Genomic DNA, 25,034 nt, shown 5'->3' on the forward strand with positions numbered 1-25,034 from the left:
TTCCCCCTCAGGAGACTGAAAAGATTTGGCATGGGTCCTCAGATCCTCAAAATGTTCTACAGCTGCACCATCGATAGCATCCTGACTGGTTGCATCACCGCCTGGTATGGCAACTGCTTGGCCTCCGACCGCAAGGCACTACAGAGGGTAGTGCGTACGGCCCAGTACATCACTGGGGCCAAGCTTCCTGCCGTCCAGGACCTCTATACCAGGCGGTGTCAGAGGAAGGCCCTCAAAATTGTAAAAGACTCCAGCCACCCTAGTCATAGACTGTTCTCTCTGCTACCGCACGGCAAGCGGTACCGGAGTGCCAAGTCTAGGTCCAAAAGGCTTCTTAACAGCTTCTACCCCCAAGCCATAAGACTCCTGAACAGCTAATCATGGCTACCCGGACTATTTGCACTGCCCCCCCCACCCCATCCTTTTTACGCTGCTGCTACTCTGTTAATTATTTAGCTTAGTCACTTTAACTCTACCCACATGCACATACAGTACCTTGCTAAAGGATTCATCCCCCTTGACGTTTTTCCTATTTTGTTGCTTTACAACCTGCAATTTAAATGGATTTTTATTTGGATTTCATGTAATGGACATACACAAAATAGTCCAAATTGTTGAAGTGAAATTTAAAAAATTACTTTTATCAAGAAATTCAAAAAAAAAAATAACGGATAAGTGGTGTGTGCATATGTATTCACCCCCTTTGCTATGAAGCCCCTAAATAAGATCTGGTACAACCAATTACCTTCAGAAGTCACATAATTAGTTAAATAAAGTCCACCTGTGTGCAATCTAAGTGTCACATGATCTATCACATGATCTCTTTATATATACACCTTTTGGAACCCTTTTTTAAAAGAGTGCAAGTCCCTGACGTCCACTTTTGATTGGTAGCCGTTAAAAGTCTCTCATCAGCTTCTACAGTATGTTTTCATTACTTCCATCCATTCATGTTATTATAGATGAAGACAGTCTGTGTACTGGTTATTGTAGTTTATATTGTCCCTGGAAGGAAGGTAGGCCTTTATTCCAACGCAGCACTAATTAACATAATAGAAGTCCTTTATTCCAACGCAGCACTAATTAACATAATAGAAGGCCTTTATTCCAATGCAGCACTAATTAACATAATAGAAGGCCTTTATTCCAACGCAGCACAAATTAACATAATAGAAGGCCTTTATTCCAACGCAGCACTAATTAACATAATAGAAGGCCTTTATTCCAACGCAGCACTAATTAACATAATAGAAGGCCTTTATTCCAACGCAGCACTAATTAACATAATAGAAGGCCTTTATTCCAACGCAGCACTAATTAACATAATAGAAGGCCTTTATTCCAACGCAGCACTAATTAACATAATAGAAGGCCTTTATTCCAACGCAGCACTAATTAACATAATAGAAGGCCTCTATTCCAACGCAGCACTAATTAACATAATATAAGGCCTTTATTCCAACGCAGCACTAATTAACATAATAGAAGGCCTTTATTCCAACACAGCACTAATTAACATAATAGAAGGCCTTTATTCCAACGCAGCACTAATTAACATAATAGAAGGCCTTTATTCCAACGCAGCACTAATTAACATAATAGAAGGCCTTTATTCCAACGCAGCACTAATTAACATAATAGAAGGCCTTTATTCCAACGCAGCACTAATTAACATAATAGAAGGCCTTTATTCCAACGCAGCACTAATTAACATAATAGAAGGCATTTATTCCAACGCAGCACTAATTAACATAATAGAAGGCCTTTATTCCAATGCAGCACTAATTAACATAATAGAAGGCCTTTATTCCAACGCAGCACTAATTAACATAATATAAGGCCTTTATTCCAACGCAGCACTAATTAACATAATATAAGGCCTTTATTCCAATGCAGCACTAATTAACATAATAGAAGGCCTTTATTCCAACACAGCACTAATTAACATAATAGAAGGCCTTTATTCCAACGCAGCACTAATTAACATAATAGAAGGCCTTTATTCCAACGCAGCACTAATTAACATAATATAAGGCCTTTATTCCAACGCAGCACTAATTAACATAATATAAGGCCTTTATTCCAACGCAGCACTAATTAACATAATAGAAGGCCTTTATTCCAACGCAGCACTAATTAACATAATATAAGGCCTTTATTCCAATGCAGCACTAATTAACATAATAGAAGGCCTTTATTCCAACACAGCACTAATTAACATAATAGAAGGCCTTTATTCCAACGCAGCACTAATTAACATAATAGAAGGCCTTTATTCCAACGCAGCACTAATTAACATAATATAAGGCCTTTATTCCAACGCAGCACAAATTAACATAATAGAAGGCCTTTATTCCAACGCAGCACTAATTAACATAATAGAAGGCCTTTATTCCAACGCAGCACTAATTAACATAATAGAAGGCCTTTATTCCAACGCAGCACTAATTAACATAATAGAAGGCCTTTATTCCAACGCAGCACAAATTAACATAATAGAAGGCCTTTATTCCAACGCAGCACTAATTAACATAATAGAAGGCCTGTATTCTTACGCAGCACTAATTAACATAATAGAAGGCCTTTATTCCAACGCAGCACTAATTAACATAATAGAAGGCCTTTATTCCAACGCAGCACTAATTAACATAATAGAAGGCCTCTATTCCAACGCAGCACTAATTAACATAATATAAGGCCTTTATTCCAACGCAGCACTAATTAACATAATAGAAGGCCTTTATTCCAACACAGCACTAATTAACATAATAGAATGCCTTTATTCCAACGCATCACTAATTAACATAATAGAAGGCCTTTATTCCAACGCAGCACTAATTAACATAATAGAATGCCTTTATTCCAACGCAGCACTAATTAACATAATAGAAGGCCTTTATTCCAACGCAGCACTAATTAACATAATATAAGGCCTTTATTCAAACGCAGCACTAATTAACATAATAGAAGGCCTCTATTCCAACGCAGCGCTAATTAACATAATAGAAGGCCTTTATTCCAACGCAGCGCTAATTAACATAATATAAGGCCTTTATTCCAACGCAGCACTAATTAACATAATAGAAGGCCTCTATTCCAACGCAGCACTAATTAACATAATAGAAGGCCTCTATTCCAACGCAGCACTAATTAACATAATAGAAGGCCTCTATTCCAACGCAGCACTAATTAACATAATAGAAGGCCTTTATTCCAACGCAGCACTAATTAACATAATAGAAGGCCTTTATTCCAACGCAGCACTAATTAACATAATAGAAGGCCTTTATTCCAACGCAGCACTAATTAACATAATAGAAGGCCTTTATTCCAACGCAGCACTAATTAACATAATAGAATGCCTTTATTCCAACGCAGCACTAATTAACATAATAGAATGCCTTTATTCCAACGCAGCACTAATTAACATAATATAAGGCCTTTATTCCAACGCAGCACTAATTAACATAATAGAAGGCCTTTATTCCAACGCAGCACTAATTAACATAATAGAATGCCTTTATTCCAACGCAGCACTAATTAACATAATAGAAGGCCTTTATTCCAACGCATAATAGAAGGCCTTTATTCCAACGCAGCACTAATTAACATAATAGAAGGCCTTTATTCCAACGCAGCACTAATTAACATAATAGAAGGCCTTTATTCCAACGCAGCACTAATTAACATAATAGAAGGCCTTTATTCCAACGCAGCACTAATTAACATAATAGAAGGCCTCTATTCCAACGCAGCACTAATTAACATAATAGAAGGCCTTTATTCCAACGCAGCACTAATTAACATAATAGAAGGCAGGTAGCTTAGTGGTTAAGAGCGTTGTGCCAGTAACCGAAAGGTCGCTGGTTCTAATCCCCGAGCCGACTAGGTGAAAAATATGTCGATGTGCCCTTGAGCAAGGCACTTAACCCTAATTGCTCCTGTAAGTCGCTCTGGATAAGAGCGTCTGCTAAATGACCAATTATTTATTTATTATTTATTTATTTAGAAGGCCTTTATTCCAACGCAGCACTAATTAACATAATAGAAGGCCTTTATTCCAACGCAGCACTAATTAACATAATAGAAGGCCTTTATTCCAACGCAGCACTAATTAACATAATAGAAGGCCTTTATTCCAACGCAGCACTAATTAACATAATAGAAGGCCTTTATTCCAACGCAGCACTAATTAACATAATAGAAGGCCTTTATTCCAACGCAGCACTAATTAACATAATAGAAGGCCTTTATTTCCAACGCAGCATTAATTAACATAATAGAAGGCCTTTATTCCAACGCAGCCCTAATTAACATAATAGAAGGCCTTTATTCCAACGCAGCACTAATTAACATAATAGAAGGCCTTTATTCCAACGCAGCACTAATTAACATAATAGAAGGCCTTTATTCCAACGCAGCACTAATTAACATAATAGAAGGCCTTTATTCCAACGCAGCACTAATTAACATAATAGAAGGCCTTTATTCCAACGCAGCACTAATTAACATAATAGAAGGCCTTTATTCCAACGCAGCACTAATTAACATAATAGAAGGCCTTTATTCCAACGCAGCACTAATTAACATAATAGAAGGCCTTTATTCCAACGCAGCACTAATTAACACAATATAAGGCCTTTATTCCAACGCAGCTAATTGACTGTTAGTAATTAACATTAATATTCTATTTAACTGATAGCATGACTGATATACCCAGTGTACAAAACATTATGAACACCTGCTCTTTCCATGAGACTGACCAGGTGAATCCTATCATCCCTTGTTGATGTCACTTGTTAAATCCACTTCAATCAGTGTAGGTGAAGGGGAGGAGACGGGTTAAAGAAGGATTTTTAAGGCTTGAGAACGGATGGTGTACATGTGCCATTCAGAGGGTGAATGGGCAAGACAAAAGATTTAAGTGCCTTTGAATGGGGTATGGTAGTAGGTGACAAGAACTGCAACGCTGCTGGGTTTTTCATGCTCAACAATTTCCTGTGTGTATCAAGAATGGTCCACCACCCAAAGGACATCCAGACAACTTTTTAAAATATATATATTTTTTATTTATTAAGAGAACAAATATATTTTCTTTTTACAGCTTTTTTGCTGCAAATACATACATTTGACATATCACATTTGACATACATGGTACTTTTATATACAGCAATCACATAACAATAATACATTACCAAACATAAGCTCTTTAATCCCACCCCTCAGCCACTCTCAGCCCATCCCATCTATCACCATACACCACCCCTCAGCCCTTCCCACCTATCACCATACACCACCCCTCAGCCACTCTCAGCCCATCCCATCTATCACCATACACCACCCCTCAGCCCTTCCCACCTATCACCATACACCACCCCTCAGCCACTCTCAGCCCATCCCATCTATCACCATACACCACCCCTCAGCCCTTCCCACCTATCACCATACACCACCCCTCAGCCACTCTCAGCCCATCCCATCTATCACCATACACCACCCTCACCTCAGCCCATCCCACCTATCCAATCAGAACTAACCATACACCACCCCTCAGCCACTCTCAGCCCATCCCACCTATCACCATACACCACCCCTCAGCCACTCTCAGCCCATCCCACCTATCACCACACACCACCCCTCAGCCCTCTCAGCCCATCCCATCTATCACCACACACCACCCTCAGCCACTCTCAGCCCATCCCATCTATCACCATACACCACCCCTCAGCCACTCTCAGCCCATCCCATCTATCACCACACACCACCCCTCAGCCACTCTCAGCCCATCCCACCTATCACCATACACCACCCCTCAGCCACTCTCAGCCCATCCCACCTATCACCATACACCACCCCTCAGCCACTCTCAGCCCATCCCATCTATCACCATACACCACCCCTCAGCCACTCTCAGCCCATCCCACCTATCACCATACACCACCCCTCAGCCACTCTCAGCCCATCCCACCTATCACCATACACCACCCCTCAGCCCATCCCACCTATCACCATACACCACCCTCGTTTGGTTTCCATGGTTTCCATGTGCCATATATATTTCCTAACCTCTTTCCCAAAATCACATTCCCTAAGCATGCTATTAAACTGATCAAAAAACACACTTTTGGTGGAAGGTGGCCTATACATTCCAATGAGGGTAAAAGACATTTGGGGAGACAGTGTAATGTTCAGGCCAATACATTCTAGTTCATTATCACATGACCACTCAATTTGTTTACATCGGATTTGTTCTTTAATATAAATCATCACACCCCCTCCTCTTCCTTCAGTCCTGTCTCTCCTGAAAACATTGTAGCCAGGCACAATCAAAGCAGCAGATGGAGAGTTTCTATGGAGCCATGTCTCTGAGAGGCAGAGAAAGTCAAGGTTGGAGTCTGTGAGTAGATGTTGAATTTGATCACTTTTTGGAATGACACTACGAATGTTCAAGTGCCCCCCTAGTAGTCCCTTGGGCTTAGCTCGTGGGTCCCAGATGACTCGAGAGTGATTGACACATTGACATTTTTTAAATTTTCTGTGTTTTCTGACGGCTGGGTTTAGGCCGTTTTGTTTCGTTTTGATTAGGGGCAGTTCGGTAGCGCAATTAACAATCCCTCCCGCCTGCACTGGATGCGGGGAACTAATTAAAACAGCTTGCATACCAGAAGCAGAGTCAGGGATCGCATATAGCGACTTTGGTATGTTTGAAGAGTCAAAATCCATCCTGGAGCCGGGTGAGTCGAGAGAAACCACAGGACCATAGCACTCACCCACCTCCACAGCGGCGACGATCACTGGACGAGGCCATCCACCGCCCTCCACTCCGGTGCGTATCGCTGGCTCGGTGATGTTGGGCCCAGGATTGAGTTGCACATCCCCGGAGAGCAGGAGGGTAGTGAACAGGTAGTTTAACAGTTTCCGATAAATGTTGGACTTGTGTTTGTTGCGCCTAAGCGGTTCAGTAGAATAAGGAGCGAGATAGACTTGGCCATTATTCAGAACATTATGGTATGCTGTGTACTGTCCGCTCCCGTGGAACGGTGAACCAATGTGTTTGTGTTTGGTGTTAATATTCTCCGGTAGTAGACTGATTGTGTCATCCCAGCAAGGACGCACTGAGATTATCAGTAGAGCAGCTACATAACTGACAATCATGGCAGAGTACTGGAGATAAAACACATAATTGCGCTTTAACTCTTTGCATGAGTTACTTAGCTGGGGTCGGCGTACACCTGATGGTTTAGATAAAATTACAGCATTCGAATGAGAAGCGGCACCTGCCGCACCACCCTGTCTTCCGTCCGCCACCTGCCGCACCACCCTGTCTTCCGTCCGCCACCTGCCGCACCACCCTGTCTTCCGGCCGCCACCTGCCGCACCACCCTGTCTTCCGGCCGCCACCTGCCGCACCACCCTGTCTTCCGTCCGCCACCTGCCACACCACCCTGTCTTCCGTCCGCCACCTGCCGCACCACCCTGTCTTCCGTCCGCCACCTGCCACACCACCCTGTCTTCCGTCCGCCCTGCCACACCATCCTGTCTTCCGTCCGCCCTGCCGCACCACCCTGTCTTCCGTCCGGCACCTGCCGCACCACCCTGTCTTCCGGCCGCCACCTGCCACACCACCCTGTCTTCCGTCCGCCACCTGCCACACCACCCTGTCTTCCGGCCGCCACCTGCCGCACCACCCTGTCTTCCGGCCGCCACCTGCCGCACCACCCTGTCTTCCGGCCGCCACCTGCCGCACCACCCTGTCTTCCGTCCGCCACCTGCCGCACCACCCTGTCTTCCGGCCGCCACCTGCCGCACCACCCTGTCTTCCGTCCGCCACCTGCCACACCATCCTGTCTTCCGTCCGCCACCTGCCGCACCACCCTGTCTTCCGGCCGCCACCTGCCACACCACCCTGTCTTCCGGCCGCCACCTGCCACACCACCCTGTCTTCCGTCCGCCACCTGCCGCACCACCCTGTCTTCCGTCCGCCACCTGCCGCACCACCCTGTCTTCCGGCCGCCACCTGCCACACCACCCTGTCTTCCGTCCGCCACCTGCCGCACCATCCTGTCTTCCGTCCGCCACCTGCCACACCACCCTGTCTTCCGTCCGCCATTGTGGTCTGTGTAGGGCACTATCACAGTATTTGTAAGGTTCATTTTAAGTGAATGTTGTGATTTTTTTAACCGTTCCTGAACCTGTGAACAGAAACAAGCTACATAGGGGCAATAACAGAATAAATTATCTAGTGATTCTGTCTCTTCACAGCAAAATCTACAGAGCTGAGATTGTTGCCCCATATATATAGCATTCTGTTGCTGGCAAGAAGTTTGTATAATAATTTTTGCGATCAGTTGGTTGCAACTTTGGATTGAGCAGATGTTCCCATATATTTTCGATAGCTGCATATGTGACAACTCCACCATTTCTATTCATAATATATATATATATAATTTTTTTTTTATCTAAACATTTTTTCCATAGAGAACGTTTCTTTATCAATAAGTATATTTGAGTTTAACTATAATATTTGTTGTATCTTTTCTGGAGGATAAAATTGAAATTGTAACCAGCTTTGCATGGCTTGTTTAAGAAAGGGTGATACTTTAAACAAAGTTTCATTTTCAATTAGTCGGAAATGAGAAGTTGTTCTGTATGAAGGCAAAAAGGCAATTTTTGATCAAAGGATGAACCTTTCTTAATAATCTACTGGAGAACCATTTTGGGTTTAAGTATAATTTATGTATGAGTGAAGCTTTTAGTGTTTAATGCTTTAATACAGTTGAAGTCGGAAGTTTACATACACCTTAGCCAAATACATTTACTCAGTTTTTCACAATTCCTGACATTTAATCCTAGTAAAAATTCCCTGTCTTAGGTCAGTTAGGATCACCACTTTATTTTAAGAATGTGAAATGTCAGAATAATAGTAGAGAGAATGATTTATTTCAGCTTTTATTTCTTTCATCACATTCCCAGTGGGTCAGAAGTTTACATACACTCAATTAGTATTTAGTAGCATTGCCTTTAAATTGTTTATCTTGGGTCAAACGTTTCAGGTAGCCTTCCACAAGCTCCAACAATAAGTTGGGTGAATTTTGGCCCATTCCTCCTGACAGAGCTGGTGGAACTGAGTCAGGTTTGTAGGCCTCCTTGCTCGCACACACTTTTTCAGTTCTGCCCACTAATATTCTATAGGATTGAGGTCAGGGCTTTGTGATGGCCACTCCAATACCTTGACTTTGTTGTCCTTAAGCCATTTTGCCACAACTTTGGAAGTATGCTTGGGGTCATTGTCCATTTGGAAGACCCATTTGCGACCAAGCTTTAACTTCCTGACTGATGTCTTGAGATGTTGCTTCAATATAGCCACATAATTTTCCTTCCTCATGATGCCATCTATTTTGTGAAGTGCACCAAAGCACCCCCACAGCATGATGCTGCCACCCCTGTGCTTCACGGTTGGGATGGTGTTCTTCGGCTTGCAAGCCCCCCTTTTTCCTCCAAACATAACGATGGTCATTATGGCCAAACAGTTCTATTTTTGTTTCATCAGACCAGAGGACATTTCTCCAAAAAGTACGATCTTTGTCCCCATGTGCAGTTGTAAACCGTAGTCTGGCTTTTTTATGGTGGTTTTGGAGCAGTGGCTTCTTCCTTGCTGAGCGGCCTTTCAGGTTATGTCGATATAGGACTTGTTTTACTGTGGATATAGATATTTCTGTACCTGTTTCCTCCAGCATCTTCACAAGGTCCTTTGCTGTTGTTCTGGGATTGATTTGATTTGCTCCCAATGATGAACCAGACTTGTGGAGGTCTACAATTTGTTTTCTGAGGTCTTGGCTGATTTCTTTTGATTTTCCCATGATGTCAAGCAAAGAGGCACTGAGTTTGAAGGTAGGCCTTGAAATACATCCACAGGTACACCTCCAATTGACTCAAATTATGTCAATTAGCCTATCAGAAGCTTCTAAAGCCATGACATCATTTTCTGGAATTTTCCAAGCTGTTTAAAGGCACAGTCAACTTAGTGTATGTAAACTTCTGACCCACTGGAATTGTGATACAGTGAAATAATCTGTCTGTAAACAATTGTTGGAAAAATTACTTGTGTCATTCACAAAGTAGATGTCCTAAACGACTTGCCAAAACTATAGTTTGCTAATAGTGGTTGAAAAACGAGTTTTAATGACTCCAACCTAAGTATATGTAAACTTCCGACTTCAACTGTATGTGCTTAGCATTTCGCCAGGATTTTCGCATCACAGCATTGAAGTGTAAGAGGCCTTCAGTTTTTTTAATGGATCTTTATATTTACCACCTGGGTCCTGTTTCAGTAGTAAATAAATCAGGCATTCTTGTTGAGTATCTGAAAGTCTACCATTTCATAGGAGTAATTAAAACAAGCTAATAATGGCTCAAAACAGGTCTGATATAATAACATAATATGATATACCTCTACTGGTTTACCATCAAGCCCTGGTGTTTTTCCAGACAAAGCATTTAATTGGTTCAAGAAGTTCCTCCTCTGTAAGTTGGCCTTCACACAGGTTTTTCTGTACATTTGTTAAAATGTACATTATTATTATTATTAGGAAATAAATCCTTACAGTTAACATCATTCAGTGGAGATGGAGGAGACTGAAAAGAAAACATGCTTAAAATATTTTGCTTCCCCTTTCAAAATATAATTTGTTGAATCATGGATGACTCCGTCATTTATAACGAGTTTCTGTAAATTGTTTTTGGTAGCATTTCTATGTTGAAGACTCAAGAAACACTGCATTTATCTTTCACAATTTTCCATCCAATTCGCTTTATTTTGGTAATAAATTAGACTTCTTGAATAAGTTCCTCCAATTCCTTTTGTTTTTCCTCTAACCTATTATGTGCCTCTATAGTCCAGTTTCCATGACGATCTACCTGCTCTGTTATTTCCTCTATTTCCTTTATTAGTCTGATCTCTTTTGTTTTAATAATGAGTATTGTGTTAATAATGACCCTAACCCTAAACTGCTTTAAGTAGAATGTTGCTACTATGGTGGACCACCAGAACCCAGCTACAGCTAACATACAGGACCACAGCAGAACCCTCTAGAACTCTACAGGACCACCAGACCACAGCTAACATACATACTTAGAATCCTACAGAACTCTACAGGACTCACCCGGACTTTATAGAACCATACAAAAATCTACAGAATTCCACAGAATCTTAAATAATTCTACAGGACTCTACAGAACTCTACAAGACCCGACAGAACCCCACAGAACCCTCTAGAACCCGACATAACCCTCTAGAATCATACATAACTATAGAAGCCTACATAACACTACACGACCCTCTAGAACCATACATAACTCTATAGAACCCCACAGGATCCTACAGAATCCTAACCTTCAGCTAGAACTCTGACCTAGAAGGTCATCTTTGGGTTCATCTGTAAAGCTTATTTTCCTACTGATTATAGGTGTGGACAACTCTCCACGCACACACAAGTGTCTAGATGAAGTGGAGGTGTTTGTCTGGTGCAATGCCGTAGTTGTCCTTGTTGTCTTCAAACACAGCAGTGAGTCCCTCCAGGTAGAGAGAATGGAGCCGGTCTATATCATCCTTAGTGGGAGAGGGGGTCTGGACCACTGGAATAGGCCTACCCACTGGAGAGACAGAGAGGAGAAGGTTAGAGAATGGAGACAGTCTATATCATCCTTAGTGGGAGAGGGGGTCTGGACCACTGGAATAGGCCTACCCACTGGAGAGAGAGAGATGAGAGAGAGATGTGAGAAAGAGATGAACGAGAGATGAGAGGTGAGAGTGTGTGTCGTACCAACAGTGTGTATGGGCTGTCTGTAGGGCAGCAGGTTGTGTGTCGTACCAACAGTGTGTATGGGCTGTCTGTAGGGCAGCAGGTTGTGTGTCGTACCAACAGTGTGTATGGGCTGTCTGTAGGGCAGCAGGTTGTGTGTCGTACCAACAGTGTGTATGGGCTGTCTGTAGGGCAGCAGGTTGTGTGTCGTACCAACAGTGTGTATGGGCTGTCTGTAGGGCAGCAGGTTGCGTGTCGTACCAACAGTGTATATGGGCTGTCTGTAGGGCAGCAGGTTGTGTGTCGTACCAACAGTGTGTATGGGCTGTCTGTAGGGCAGCAGGTTGCGTGTCGTACCAACAGTGTGTATGGGCTGTCTGTAGGGCAGCAGGTTGCGTGTCGTACCAACAGTGTGTATGGGCTGTCTGTAGGGCAGCAGGTTGCGTGTCGTACCAACAGTGTGTATGGGCTGTCTGTAGGGCAGCAGGTTGCGTGTCGTACCAACAGTGTGTATGGGCTGTCTGTAGGGCAGCAGGTTGTGTGTCGTACCAACAGTGTGTATGGGCTGTCTGTAGGGCAGCAGGTTGTGTGTCGTACCAACAGTGTGTATGGGCTGTCTGTAGGGCAGCAGGTTGTGTGTCGTACCAACAGTGTGTATGGGCTGTCTGTAAGGCAGCAGGTTGTGTGTCGTACCAACAGTGTGTATGGGCTGTCTGTAGGGCAGTAGACCGAAGCTGTATTGGAACACTCCTCGTCCGGTGAACATCGGCAGCGCCACTCCCATGAGCCTTTGCAAGTGGTCCTGGAGCCAGCGGAGCGGCGAGCCGGCAGGGTTGGTCATCTGATCAAACAGCTCGTTTTCCCCGAAGGAGAACACAGGGACTAACTGGGCCCTATAGGACATTAATTATATACATTATACTGTATATTACTCTAACGGGCAGGGTTGGTCATCTGATCAAACAGCTCGTTTTCCCCGAAGGAGAACACAGGGACTAACTGGGCCCTATAGGACATTAATTATATACATTATACTGTATATTACTCTAACGGGCAGGGTTGGTCATCTGATCAAACAAGGAGAACACAGGGACTAACTGGGCCCTATAGGACATTATATACAGTGCCGTGAAAAAGTATTTGCCCCCTTTCAAATTTTCTCAACTTTAACTTTATTATTTTGTTTTCTTTGTATTTTCTTTGTATTTGTTTTTGTAAAAACATAAATGTATTTTTTTGCCCTTTTTTCATGGTATCAAATTGATAGTAGTTACAGTCTTGTCCCGTCGCTGCAACTCCTGTACGGACTCGGGAGAGGTCGTGGGCCGTGCGTCCTCCGAAACACAACCCAGCTGATCCGCACTGCTTCTTGACACAGTGCCCGCTTAACCCGGAAGCCAGCCGCACCAATGTGCCAGAGGAAACACTGTACACCTGGAGACCGAGTCAGCGTGCACTGCGCCCGGCCCACCACAGGAGTCGCTAGTGCGCTATGGGACAAGATCCTCCCCTACCCCGGACGGCCAAACACTCCCCTACCCCGGACGGCCAAACCCTCCCCTACCCCGGACGGCCAAACCCTCCCCTACCCCGGACGGCCAAATCCTCCCCTACCCTGCCGGCCAAATCCTCCCCTACCCTGCCGGCCAAATCCTCCCCTACCCTGCCGGCCAAATCCTCCCCTACCCTGCCGGCCAAATCCTCCCCTACCCTGCCGGCCAAATCCTTCCCTACCCTGGACGGCCAAATCCTCCCCTACCCTGCCGGCCAAATCCAAACCATCAAGCATTTGGTTGCAGTCATTGCAGCTAAAGGTGGCACAACCAGTTACTGAGTGTAAGGGGGCAATTACTTTTTCACACAGGGGAATTGGGTGTTGCATAACTTTATTAATTAAATAAATAAAATAAGTATACTTTTTTTAAGTATTTGTAAACCTTTATCTAATATTAGGTTTTGGTTGAAGATCTGATAACATTCAGCATCAAAAATATGCAAAAATAGAGAAAATCAGAAAGGGGGCAAATACTTGTTCAAGGCACTGTATACCTGCCTTTATCTGACTCATGATATACCTGGCTTTATCAGACTCATTATATACCAGGCTTTATCAGACTCATTATATACCAGGCTTTATCAGACTCATTATATACCAGGCTTTATCAGACTCATTATATACCAGGCTTTATCAGACTCATTATATACCTGGCTTTATCAGACTCATTATATACCTGCCTTTATCTGACTCATGATATACCTGGCTTTATCAGACTCATGATATACCTGGCTTTATCAGACTCATGATATACCTGGCTTTATCAGACTCATTATATACCTGGCTTTATCAGACTCATGATATACCTGGCTTTATCAGACTCATTATATACCTGGCTTTATCAGACTCATTATATACCTGGCTTTATCTGACTCATTATATACCTGGCTTCATCTGACTCATTATATACCTGGCTTTATCAGACTCATTATATACCAGGCTTTATCAGACTCATTATATACCAGGCTTTATCAGACTCATTATATACCTGGCTTTATCAGACTCATTATATACCTGGCTTTATCAGACTCATTATATACCTGGCTTTATCAGACTCATTATATACCTGGCTTTATCAGACTCATTATATACCTGGCTTTATCAGACTCATTATATACCTGGCTTTATCAGACTCATTATATACCTGGCTTTATCAGACTCATTATATACCTGGCTTTATCAGACTCATTATATACCTGGCTTTATCAGACTCATTATATACCTGGCTTTATCAGACTCATTATATACCTGGCTTTATCAGACTCATTATATACCTGGCTTTATATGACTCATTATATACCTGGCTTTATCTGACTCATTATATACCTGGCTTTATCTGACTCATTATATACCTGGCTTTATATACACTGATCATGCATACATAAACATTCCACACAGATATAGAATAACATATTAAAGTGGTTCAACTGGTTTACATAAACACTGGGACCAGCTGGTTATTAACATTACACAGGTTTACATAAACACTGGGGCCAGCTGGGCATTAACATTACCTTGGGACCAGCTGGGCATTAACATTACCTTGGGACCAGCTGGGCATTAACATTACCTTGGGACCAGCTGGGCATTAACATTACCTTGGGACCAGCTGGGCATTAACATTACCTTGGGACCAGCTGGGCATTAACATTACCTTGGGACCAGCTGGGCATTAACATCACCCTGGGACCAGCTGGGCATTAACATTACACTGGGACCAGCTGGGCATTAACATTACCTTGGGACCAGCTGGGCATTAACATTACCTTGGGACCAGCTGGTCATTAACATTACACTGGGACCAGCTGGGCATTAACATTACCTTGGGACCAGCTGGGCATTAACATTACCTTGGGACCAGCTGGGCATTAACATTACCTTGGGACCAGCTGGGCATTAACATTACCTTGGGACCAGCTGGGCATTAACATCACCCTGGGACCAGCTGGGCATTAACATTACACTGGGACCAGCTGGGCATTAACATTACCTTGGGACAAGCTGGGCATTAACATTACACTGGGACCAGCTGGTTATTAACATTACACAGGTTTACATAAACACTGGGGCCAGCTGGGCATTAACATTACACTGGGACCAGCTGGGCATTAACATTACATTAGTTTCCATAAACACTGGGGCCAGCTGGTCATTAACATTACCTTGGGACCAGCTGGGCATTAACATTACCTTGGGACCAGCTGGGCATTAACATTACCTTGGGACCAGCTGGTCATTAACATTACACTGGGACCAGCTGGGCATTAACATTACACTGGGACCAGCTGGTTATTAACATTACACAGGTTTACATAAACACTGGGGCCAGCTGGGCATTAACATTACACTGGGACCAGCTGGGCATTAACATTACATTAGTTTCCATAAACACTGGGGCCAGCTGGTCATTAACATTACATTGGGACCAGCTGGGCATTAACATTACCTTGGGACCAGCTGGGCATTAACATTACCTTGGGACCAGCTGGTCATTAACATTACACTGGGACCAGCTGGGCATTAACATTACCTTGGGACCAGCTGGGCATTAGCATTACCCTGGGACCAGCTGGGCATTAACATTACATTAGTTTCCATAAACACTGGGGCCAGCTGGTCATTAACATTACCTTGGGACCAGCTGGGCATTAACATTACATTAGTTTCCATAAACACTGGGGCCAGCTGGTCATTAACATTACATTGGGACCAGCTGGGCATTAACATTACATTGGGACCAGCTGGGCATTAACATTACATTGGGACCAGCTGGGCATTAACATTACCTTGGGACCAGCTGGTCATTAACATTACACTGGGACCAGCTGGGCATTAACATTACCTTGGGACCAGCTGGGCATTAACATTACCCTGGGACCAGCTGGGCATTAACATTACATTAGTTTCCATAAACACTGGGGCCAGCTGGTCATTAACATTACATTGGGACCAGCTGGGCATTAACATTACCTTGGGACCAGCTGGGCATTAACATTACATTAGTTTCCATAAACACTGGGGCCAGCTGGTCATTAACATTACATTGGGACCAGCTGGGCATTAACATTACATTAGTTTCCATAAACACTGGGGCCAGCTGGTCATTAACATTACCTTGGGACCAGCTGGGCATTAACATTACATTAGTTTCCATAAACACTGGGGCCAGCTGGTCATTAACATTACATTGGGACCAGCTGGGCATTAACATTACATTGGGACCAGCTGGGCATTAACATTACATTGGGACCAGCTGGGCATTAACATTACATTGGGACCAGCTGGGCATTAACATTACCCTGGGACCAGCTGGGCATTAACATTACCCTGGGACCAGCTGGGCATTAACATTACATTAGTTTCCATAAACACTGGGACCAGCTGGTCATTAACATTACCTTGGGACCAGCTGGGCATTAACATTACATTAGTTTCCATAAACACTGGGGCCAGCTGGTCATTAACATTACATTGGGACCAGCTGGGCATTAACATTACCTTGGGACCAGCTGGGCATTAACATTACATTAGTTTCCATAAACACTGGGGCCAGCTGGTCATTAACATTACATTGGGACCAGCTGGGCATTAACATTACATTAGTTTCCATAAACACTGGGGCCAGCTGGTCATTAACATTACATTGGGACCAGCTGGGCATTAACATTACATTGGGACCAGCTGGGCATTAACATTACCTTGGGACCAGCTGGTCATTAACATTACATTGGGACCAGCTGGGCATTAACATTACCTTGGGACCAGTTGGGCATTAACATTTCATTAGTTTCCATAAACACTGGGGCCAGCTGGGCATTAACATTACATTGGGACCAGCTGGGCATTAACATTTCATTAGTTTACATAAACACTAAGGAACACCACACACCTACAGTACATTAACATTCCACACATAATTATTGAATTACTAGATTCACTACTGTGTTTCAGACGTGTTTCACACCTACCCGTGTTTCACACCTACCCGTGTTTCATACCTACCCGTGTTTCATACCTACCCATGTTTCATACCTACCTGTGTTTCAGACGTGTTTCATACCTACCCATGTTTCATACCTACCTGTGTTTCAGACGTGTTTCATACCTACCCGTGTTTCACACCTACCCGTGTTTCATACCTACCCATGTTTCACACCTACCCGTGTTTCACACCTACCCATGTTTCATACCTACCCATGTTTCACACCTACCCGTGTTTCATACCTACCCGTGTTTCATACCTACCCGTGTTTCAGACGTGTTTTCACACCTACCCGTGTTTCACACCTACCCGTGTTTCAACCTACCCGTGTTTCACACCTACCCGTGTTTCACACCTACCCGTGTTTCACACCTACCCGTGTTTCACACCTACCCGTGTTTCACACCTACCCGTGTTTCATACCTACCCGTGTTTCATACCTACCCGTGTTTCATACCTACCCATGTTTCATACCTACCTGTGTTTCAGACGTGTTTCATACCTACCCGTGTTTCACACCTACCCGTGTTTCACACCTACCCGTGTTTCACACCTACCCGTGTTTCACACCTACCCGTGTTTCATACCTACCCGTGTTTCAGACGTGTTTTCACACCTACCCGTGTTTCACACCTACCCGTGTTTCATACCTACCCGTGTTTCACACCTACCCGTGTTTCATACCTACCTGTGTTTCATACTTACCAGTGTTTCAGACGTGTTTCACACCTACCCGTGTTTCAAACCTACCCGTGTTTCACACCTACCCGTGTTTCAAACCTGCCCGTATTTCAGACCTACCCGTGTTTGAGTGCCAGTTTGATGAATCCCTTGCGGTGTAGAACCTGAAGGGTGAGAGCTCCTGGCCGGGCGTCTAGAGACTCTGGAGCGCCCCCTACAGCCACCACCGCCACATTACCTCCTCTAGGAGCGGAGACCAGGAAGGACAGACTGGCTTTCTCACTGGATACCAGACCTGGCATAAACACATTATACACATTACACACCCTAACCCCAATTACACACACATTACACACCCTAACCCCAATTACACACACATTACACACCCTAACCCCAATTACACACACATTACACACCCTAACCCTAACCCCCTCTAGGAGACCAGGAAGGACAGACTGGCTTTCTCACTGGATACCAGACCTGGCATAAACACATTATACACATTACACACCCTAACCCCAATTACACACACATTACACACCCTAACCCCAATTACACACACATTACACACCCTAACCCCAATTACACACACATTACACACCCTAACCCCAATTACACATTACACCTAACCCAATTACACACACATTACACACCCTAACCCCAATTACACACACATTACACACCCTAACCCCAATTACACACACATTACACACCCTAACCCCAATTACACACACATTACACACCCCTAACCCCAATTACACACACATTACACACCCTAACCCCAATTACACACACATTACACACCCTAACCCCAATTACACACACATTACACACCCTAACCCCAATTACACACACATTACACACCCTAACCCCAATTACACACACATTACACACCCTAACCCCAATTACACACACATTACACACCCTAACCCTAACCCCCTCTAGGAGACCAGGAAGGACAGACTGGCTTTCTCACTGGATACCAGACCTGGCATAAACACATTACACACCCTAACCCCAATTACACACACATTACACACCCTAACCCCAATTACACACACATTACACACCCTAACCCCAATTACACACACATTACACACCCTAACCCCAATTACACACACATTACACACCCTAACCCTAACCCCCTCTAGGAGACCAGGAAGGACAGACTGGCTTTCTCACTGGATACCAGACCTGGCATAAACACATTATACACATTACACACCCTAACCCCAATTACACACACATTACACTAACCCAATTACACACACTACACCCTAACCCCAATTACACACACATTACACACCCTAACCCCAATTACACACACATTACACACCCTAACCCTAACCCCCTCTAGGAGACCAGGAAGGACAGACTGGCTTTCTCACTGGATACCAGACCTGGCATAAACACATTATACACATTACACACCCTAACCCCAATTACACACACATTACACACCCTAACCCCAATTACACACACATTACACACCCTAACCCCAATTACACACACATTACACACCCTAACCCCAATTACACACACACATACTAACCCTAATTACACACAACACACACACATTACACCAGACACATTACGTGGTTTGTGTAATGATGTATGTTGATTTCTAAAGGTTTCTAAAGATCAGTACATTTAAAATATGCTAATGTATTCAGGATGTTCTGAAGGTGACCCTGTAGACACAGAGAGAGACATGTATTCAGGATGTTCTGAAGGTGACCCTGTAGACACAGAGAGAGAGACATGTATTCAGGATGTTCTGAAGGTGACCCTGTAGACACAGAGAGAGACATGTATTCAGGATGTTCTGAAGGTGACCCTGTAGACACAGAGAGAGAGACATGTATTCAGGATGTTCTGAAGGTGACCCTGTAGACACAGAGAGAGAGACATGTATTCAGGATGTTCTGAAGGTGACCCTGTAGACACAGAGAGAGAGACATGTATTCAGGATGTTCTGAAGGTGACCCTGTAGACACAGAGAGAGAGACATGTATTCAGGATGTTCTGAAGGTGACCCTCTAGACACAGAGAGAGACATGTATTCAGGATGTTCTGAAGGTGACCCTGTAGACACAGAGAGAGAGACATGTATTCAGGATGTTCTGAAGGTGACCCTGTAGAGACAGAGAGAGAGACATGTATTCAGGATGTTCTGAAGGTGACCCTGTAGACACAGAGAGAGAGACATGTATTCAGGATGTTCTGAAGGTGACCCTGTAGACACAGAGAGAGAGACATGTATTCAGGATGTTCTGAAGGTGACCCTCTAGACACAGAGAGAGACATGTATTCAGGATGTTCTGAAGGTGACCCTGTAGACACAGAGAGAGAGACATGTATTCAGGATGTTCTGAAGGTGACCCTGTAGAGACAGAGAGAGAGACATGTATTCAGGATGTTCTGAAGGTGACCCTGTAGACACAGAGAGAGAGAGACATGTATTCAGGATGTTCTGAAGGTGACCCTGTAGACACAGAGAGAGAGAGACATGTATTCAGGATGTTCTGAAGGTGACCCTGTAGACACAGAGAGAGACATGTATTCAGGATGTTCTGAAGGTGACCCTGTAGAGAGAGAGACATGTATTCAGGATGTTCTGAAGGTGACCCTGTAGACACAGAGAGAGACATGTATTCAGGATGTTCTGAAGGTGACCCTGTAGACACAGAGAGAGAGACATGTATTCAGGATGTTCTGAAGGTGACCCTGTAGAGACAGAGAGAGAGACATGTATTCAGGATGTTCTGAAGGTGACCCTGTAGACACAGAGAGAGAGAGACATGTATTCAGGATGTTCTGAAGGTGACCCTGTAGACACAGAGAGAGACATGTATTCAGGATGTTCTGAAGGTGACCCTGTAGACACAGAGAGAGACATGTATTCAGGATGTTCTGAAGGTGACCCTGTAGAGAGAGAGACATGTATTCAGGATGTTCTGAAGGTGACCCTGTAGACAGAGAGAGAGACATGTATTCAGGATGTTCTGAAGGTGACCCTGTAGACACAGAGAGAGAGACATGTATTCAGGATGTTCTGCAGGTGACCCTGTAGACACAGAGAGAGACATGTATTCAGGATGTTCTGAAGGAGACCCTGTAGAGAGAGAGAGAGAGACATGTATTCAGGATGTTCTGAAGGTGACCCTGTAGACACAGAGAGAGAGAGACATGTATTCAGGATGTTCTGAAGGTGACCCTGTAGAGAGAGAGAGAGACATGTATTCAGGATGTTCTGAAGGTGACCCTGTAGAGACAGAGAGAGAGACATGTATTCAGGATGTTCTGAAGGTGACCATGTAGACACAGAGAGAGAGACATGTATTCAGGATGTTCTGAAGGTGACCCTGTAGAGAGAGAGAGAGAGACATGTATTCAGGATGTTCTGAAGGTGACCCTGTAGACACAGAGAGAGAGAGACATGTATTCAGGATGTTCTGAAGGTGACCCTGTAGACACAGAGAGAGAGAGACATGTATTCAGGATGTTCTGAAGGTGACCCTGTAGAGAGAGAGAGAGAGACATGTATTCAGGATGTTCTGAAGGTGACCCTGTAGACACAGAGAGAGAGATAGACATGTATTCAGGATGTTCTGAAGGTGACCCTGTAGACACAGAGAGAGAGACATGTATTCAGGATGTTCTGCAGGTGACCCTGTAGACACAGAGAGAGACATGTATTCAGGATGTTCTGAAGGAGACCCTGTAGAGAGAGAGAGAGAGACATGTATTCAGGATGTTCTGAAGGTGACCCTGTAGACACAGAGAGAGAGAGACATGTATTCAGGATGTTCTGAAGGTGACCCTGTAGAGAGAGAGAGAGAGACATGTATTCAGGATGTTCTGAAGGTGACCCTGTAGAGACAGAGAGAGAGACATGTATTCAGGATGTTCTGAAGGTGACCATGTAGACACAGAGAGAGAGACATGTATTCAGGATGTTCTGAAGGTGACCCTGTAGAGAGAGAGAGAGACATGTATTCAGGATGTTCTGAAGGTGACCCTGTAGACACAGAGAGAGAGAGACATGTATTCAGGATGTTCTGAAGGTGACCCTGTAGACACAGAGAGAGAGAGACATGTATTCAGGATGTTCTGAAGGTGACCCTGTAGAGAGAGAGAGAGAGACATGTATTCAGGATGTTCTGAAGGTGACCCTGTAGACACAGAGAGAGAGATAGACATGTATTCAGGATGTTCTGAAGGTGACCCTGTAGACACAGAGAGAGACATGTATTCAGGATGTTCTGAAGGAGACCCTGTAGACACAGAGAGAGACATGTATTCAGGATGTTCTGAAGGTGACCCTGTAGACACAGAGAGAGAGACATGTATTCAGGATGTTCTGAAGGTGACCATGTAGACACAGAGAGAGAGACATGTATTCAGGATGTTCTGAAGGTGACCATGTAGACACAGAGAGAGACATGTATTCAGGATGTTCTGAAGGTGACCCTGTAGACACAGAGAGAGAGACATGTATTCAGGATGTTCTGAAGGTGACCCTGTAGACACAGAGAGAGACATGTATTCAGGATGTTCTGAAGGTGACCCTGTAGACACAGAGAGAGAGACATGTATTCAGGATGTTCTGAAGGTGACCCTGTAGACACAGAGAGAGACATGTATTCAGGATGTTCTGAAAGGTGACCCTGTAGAGACAGAGAGAGAGAGACATGTATTCAGGATGTTCTGAAGGTGACCCTGTAGACACAGAGAGAGAGAGACATGTATTCAGGATGTTCTGAAGGTGACCATGTAGACACAGAGAGAGACATGTATTCAGGATGTTCTGAAGGTGACCCTGTAGACACAGAGAGAGAGACATGTATTCAGGATGTTCTGAAGGTGACCCTGTAGACACAGAGAGAGACATGTATTCAGGATGTTCTGAAGGTGACCCTGTAGACACAGAGAGAGAGACATGTATTCAGGATGTTCTGAAGGTGACCCTGTAGAGAGAGAGAGACATGTATTCAGGATGCTCTGAAGGTGACCCTGTAGAGAGAGAGAGACATGTATTCAGGATGTTCTGAAGGTGACCCTGTAGAGAGAGAGAGACATGTATTCAGGATGTTCTGAAGGTGACCCTGTAGAGAGAGAGAGACATGTATTCAGGATGTTCTGAAGGTGACCCTGTAGAGAGAGAGAGAGACATGTATTCAGGATGTTCTGAAGGTGACCCTGTGAGAGAGAGAGACATGTATTCAGGATGTTCTGAAGGTGACCCTGTAGAGAGAGAGAGAGACATGTATTCAGGATGTTCTGAAGGTGACCCTGTAGAGAGAGAGAGACATGTATTCAGGATGTTCTGAAGGTGACCCTGTAGAGAGAGAGACATGTATTCAGGATGTTCTGAAGGTGACCCTGTAGAGACAGAGAGAGAGACATGTATTCAGGATGTTCTGAAGGTGACCCTGTAGAGAGAGAGACATGTATTCAGGATGTTCTGAAGGTGACCCTGTAGACACACAGAGAGAGACATGTATTCAGGATGTTCTGAAGGTGACCCTGTAGACACAGAGAGAGACATGTATTCAGGATGTTCTGAAGGTGACCCTGTAGACACAGAGAGAGAGACATGTATTCAGGATGTTCTGAAGGTGACCCTGTAGAGAGAGAGACATGTATTCAGGATGTTCTGAAGGTGACCCTGTAGAGAGAGAGAGACATGTATTCAGGATGTTCTGAAGGTGACCCTGTAGACACAGAGAGAGAGACATGTATTCAGGATGTTCTGAAGGTGACCCTGTAGACACAGAGAGAGAGACATGTATTCAGGATGTTCTGAAGGTGACCCTGTAGACACAGAGAGAGAGAGACATGTATTCAGGATGTTCTGAAGGTGACCCTGTAGAGAGAGAGAGACACTCAGGATCTGTTGACACTGAAGGACTCATTAGTACACGCGAGCCCAGACACTAACTACCTAACCCTAACCCTAACCCTAACCCTAACCCTAACCCTACCCCTACCTAACCCTACCCCTACCTAACCCTAACCCTAACCCTACCCCTACCCCTACCTAACCCTACCCCTACCTAACCCTAACCCTACCTACTCAGTGTTGTCAGATATTGCAACATAACCTTTCACAACAGGAAAACCCTGTGACAGCAAATACAGTATGTACACACACACACCCACTCTCTCACACACACACACACACACACACACACACACTCACACACACACTCTCTCACACACACACTATCCACCCAGACAGTGTACAGAGACTCAGCCTCACCTCCACCTTTGGCCGACATTCTGCACATTCTCTCATCAATTAAACATTTGATCTCAATACAGTTTTCTGTTCCCAAAACTAGAATATGTTATGAACAGAGTGGATTAAGTTTGTAGACTTTACCCATTGCAAAAGTTTTTTTAAATGGTGCTGTTTAGAAGGAGTGCAGGGGTGAATTGGGTTTTAAATGGTGCTGTTTAGAAGGAGTGCAGAGGTGAATTGGGTTTTAAATGGTGCTGTTTAGAAGGAGTGCAGAGGTGAATTGGGTTTTAATGGTGCTGTTTAGAAGGAGTGCAGAGGTGAATTGGGTTTTAATGGTGCTGTTTAGAAGGAGTGCAGAGGTGAATTGAGTTATTACACACACGCACTTCACAGAGTAGGCGTTCCCTAACGGAAATATGCTAGAATGTATACTAGAACGCGCCAATAGGATCTCGCTGGCGCGTGCTTGGCTCTGCCCACCTCCTTGCTTGTTCTGCCCACTATGACTAATTTGTTCCCATTGGAAACGACAAGCTGTGGTCTATCTTGGTTTAGTTATAAAAATCTTTGGTCAGGGTTTAGTGTTAAAGGTCAGGGGTTAGAGTACTAACCTCCACACATGATGTAGTCCCTAAAGAAGGGTATTAGGATTAGAGGTCAAGGGTTAAAGGTCAGGGGTTAGAGTACTAACCTCCACACATGATGTAGTCCCTAAAGAAGGGTATTAGGATTAGAGGTCAAGGGTTAAAGGTCAGGGGTTAGAGTACT

At 44.2% G+C, this 25,034-nt stretch overlaps 1 protein-coding gene across 1 annotated transcript in view; it reads right to left on the minus strand.

Annotated features, from left to right (window-relative positions):
- Positions 1–10,477: 10,477 nt before the first annotated feature.
- The window catches only part of LOC121557768 (2-acylglycerol O-acyltransferase 2-A), a 35,529-nt gene continuing 20,972 nt past the window's right edge, over positions 10,478–25,034 (minus strand). The window contains exons 4-6 of the mRNA XM_045214492.1: positions 18,140–18,314; positions 12,495–12,694; positions 10,478–11,652 (exon numbers count right to left, since the gene is read on the minus strand). Coding sequence (XP_045070427.1) covers positions 11,498–11,652; positions 12,495–12,694; positions 18,140–18,314 — 530 coding nt within the window. The 3' untranslated portion in view covers positions 10,478–11,497. The remainder of the gene's footprint in view (positions 11,653–12,494; positions 12,695–18,139; positions 18,315–25,034) is intronic.

This window comes from Coregonus clupeaformis, unplaced genomic scaffold (assembly GCF_020615455.1).
Source record: "Coregonus clupeaformis isolate EN_2021a unplaced genomic scaffold, ASM2061545v1 scaf0269, whole genome shotgun sequence".
In the NCBI taxonomy this organism is placed as follows: Eukaryota; Metazoa; Chordata; class Actinopteri; order Salmoniformes; family Salmonidae; genus Coregonus; species Coregonus clupeaformis.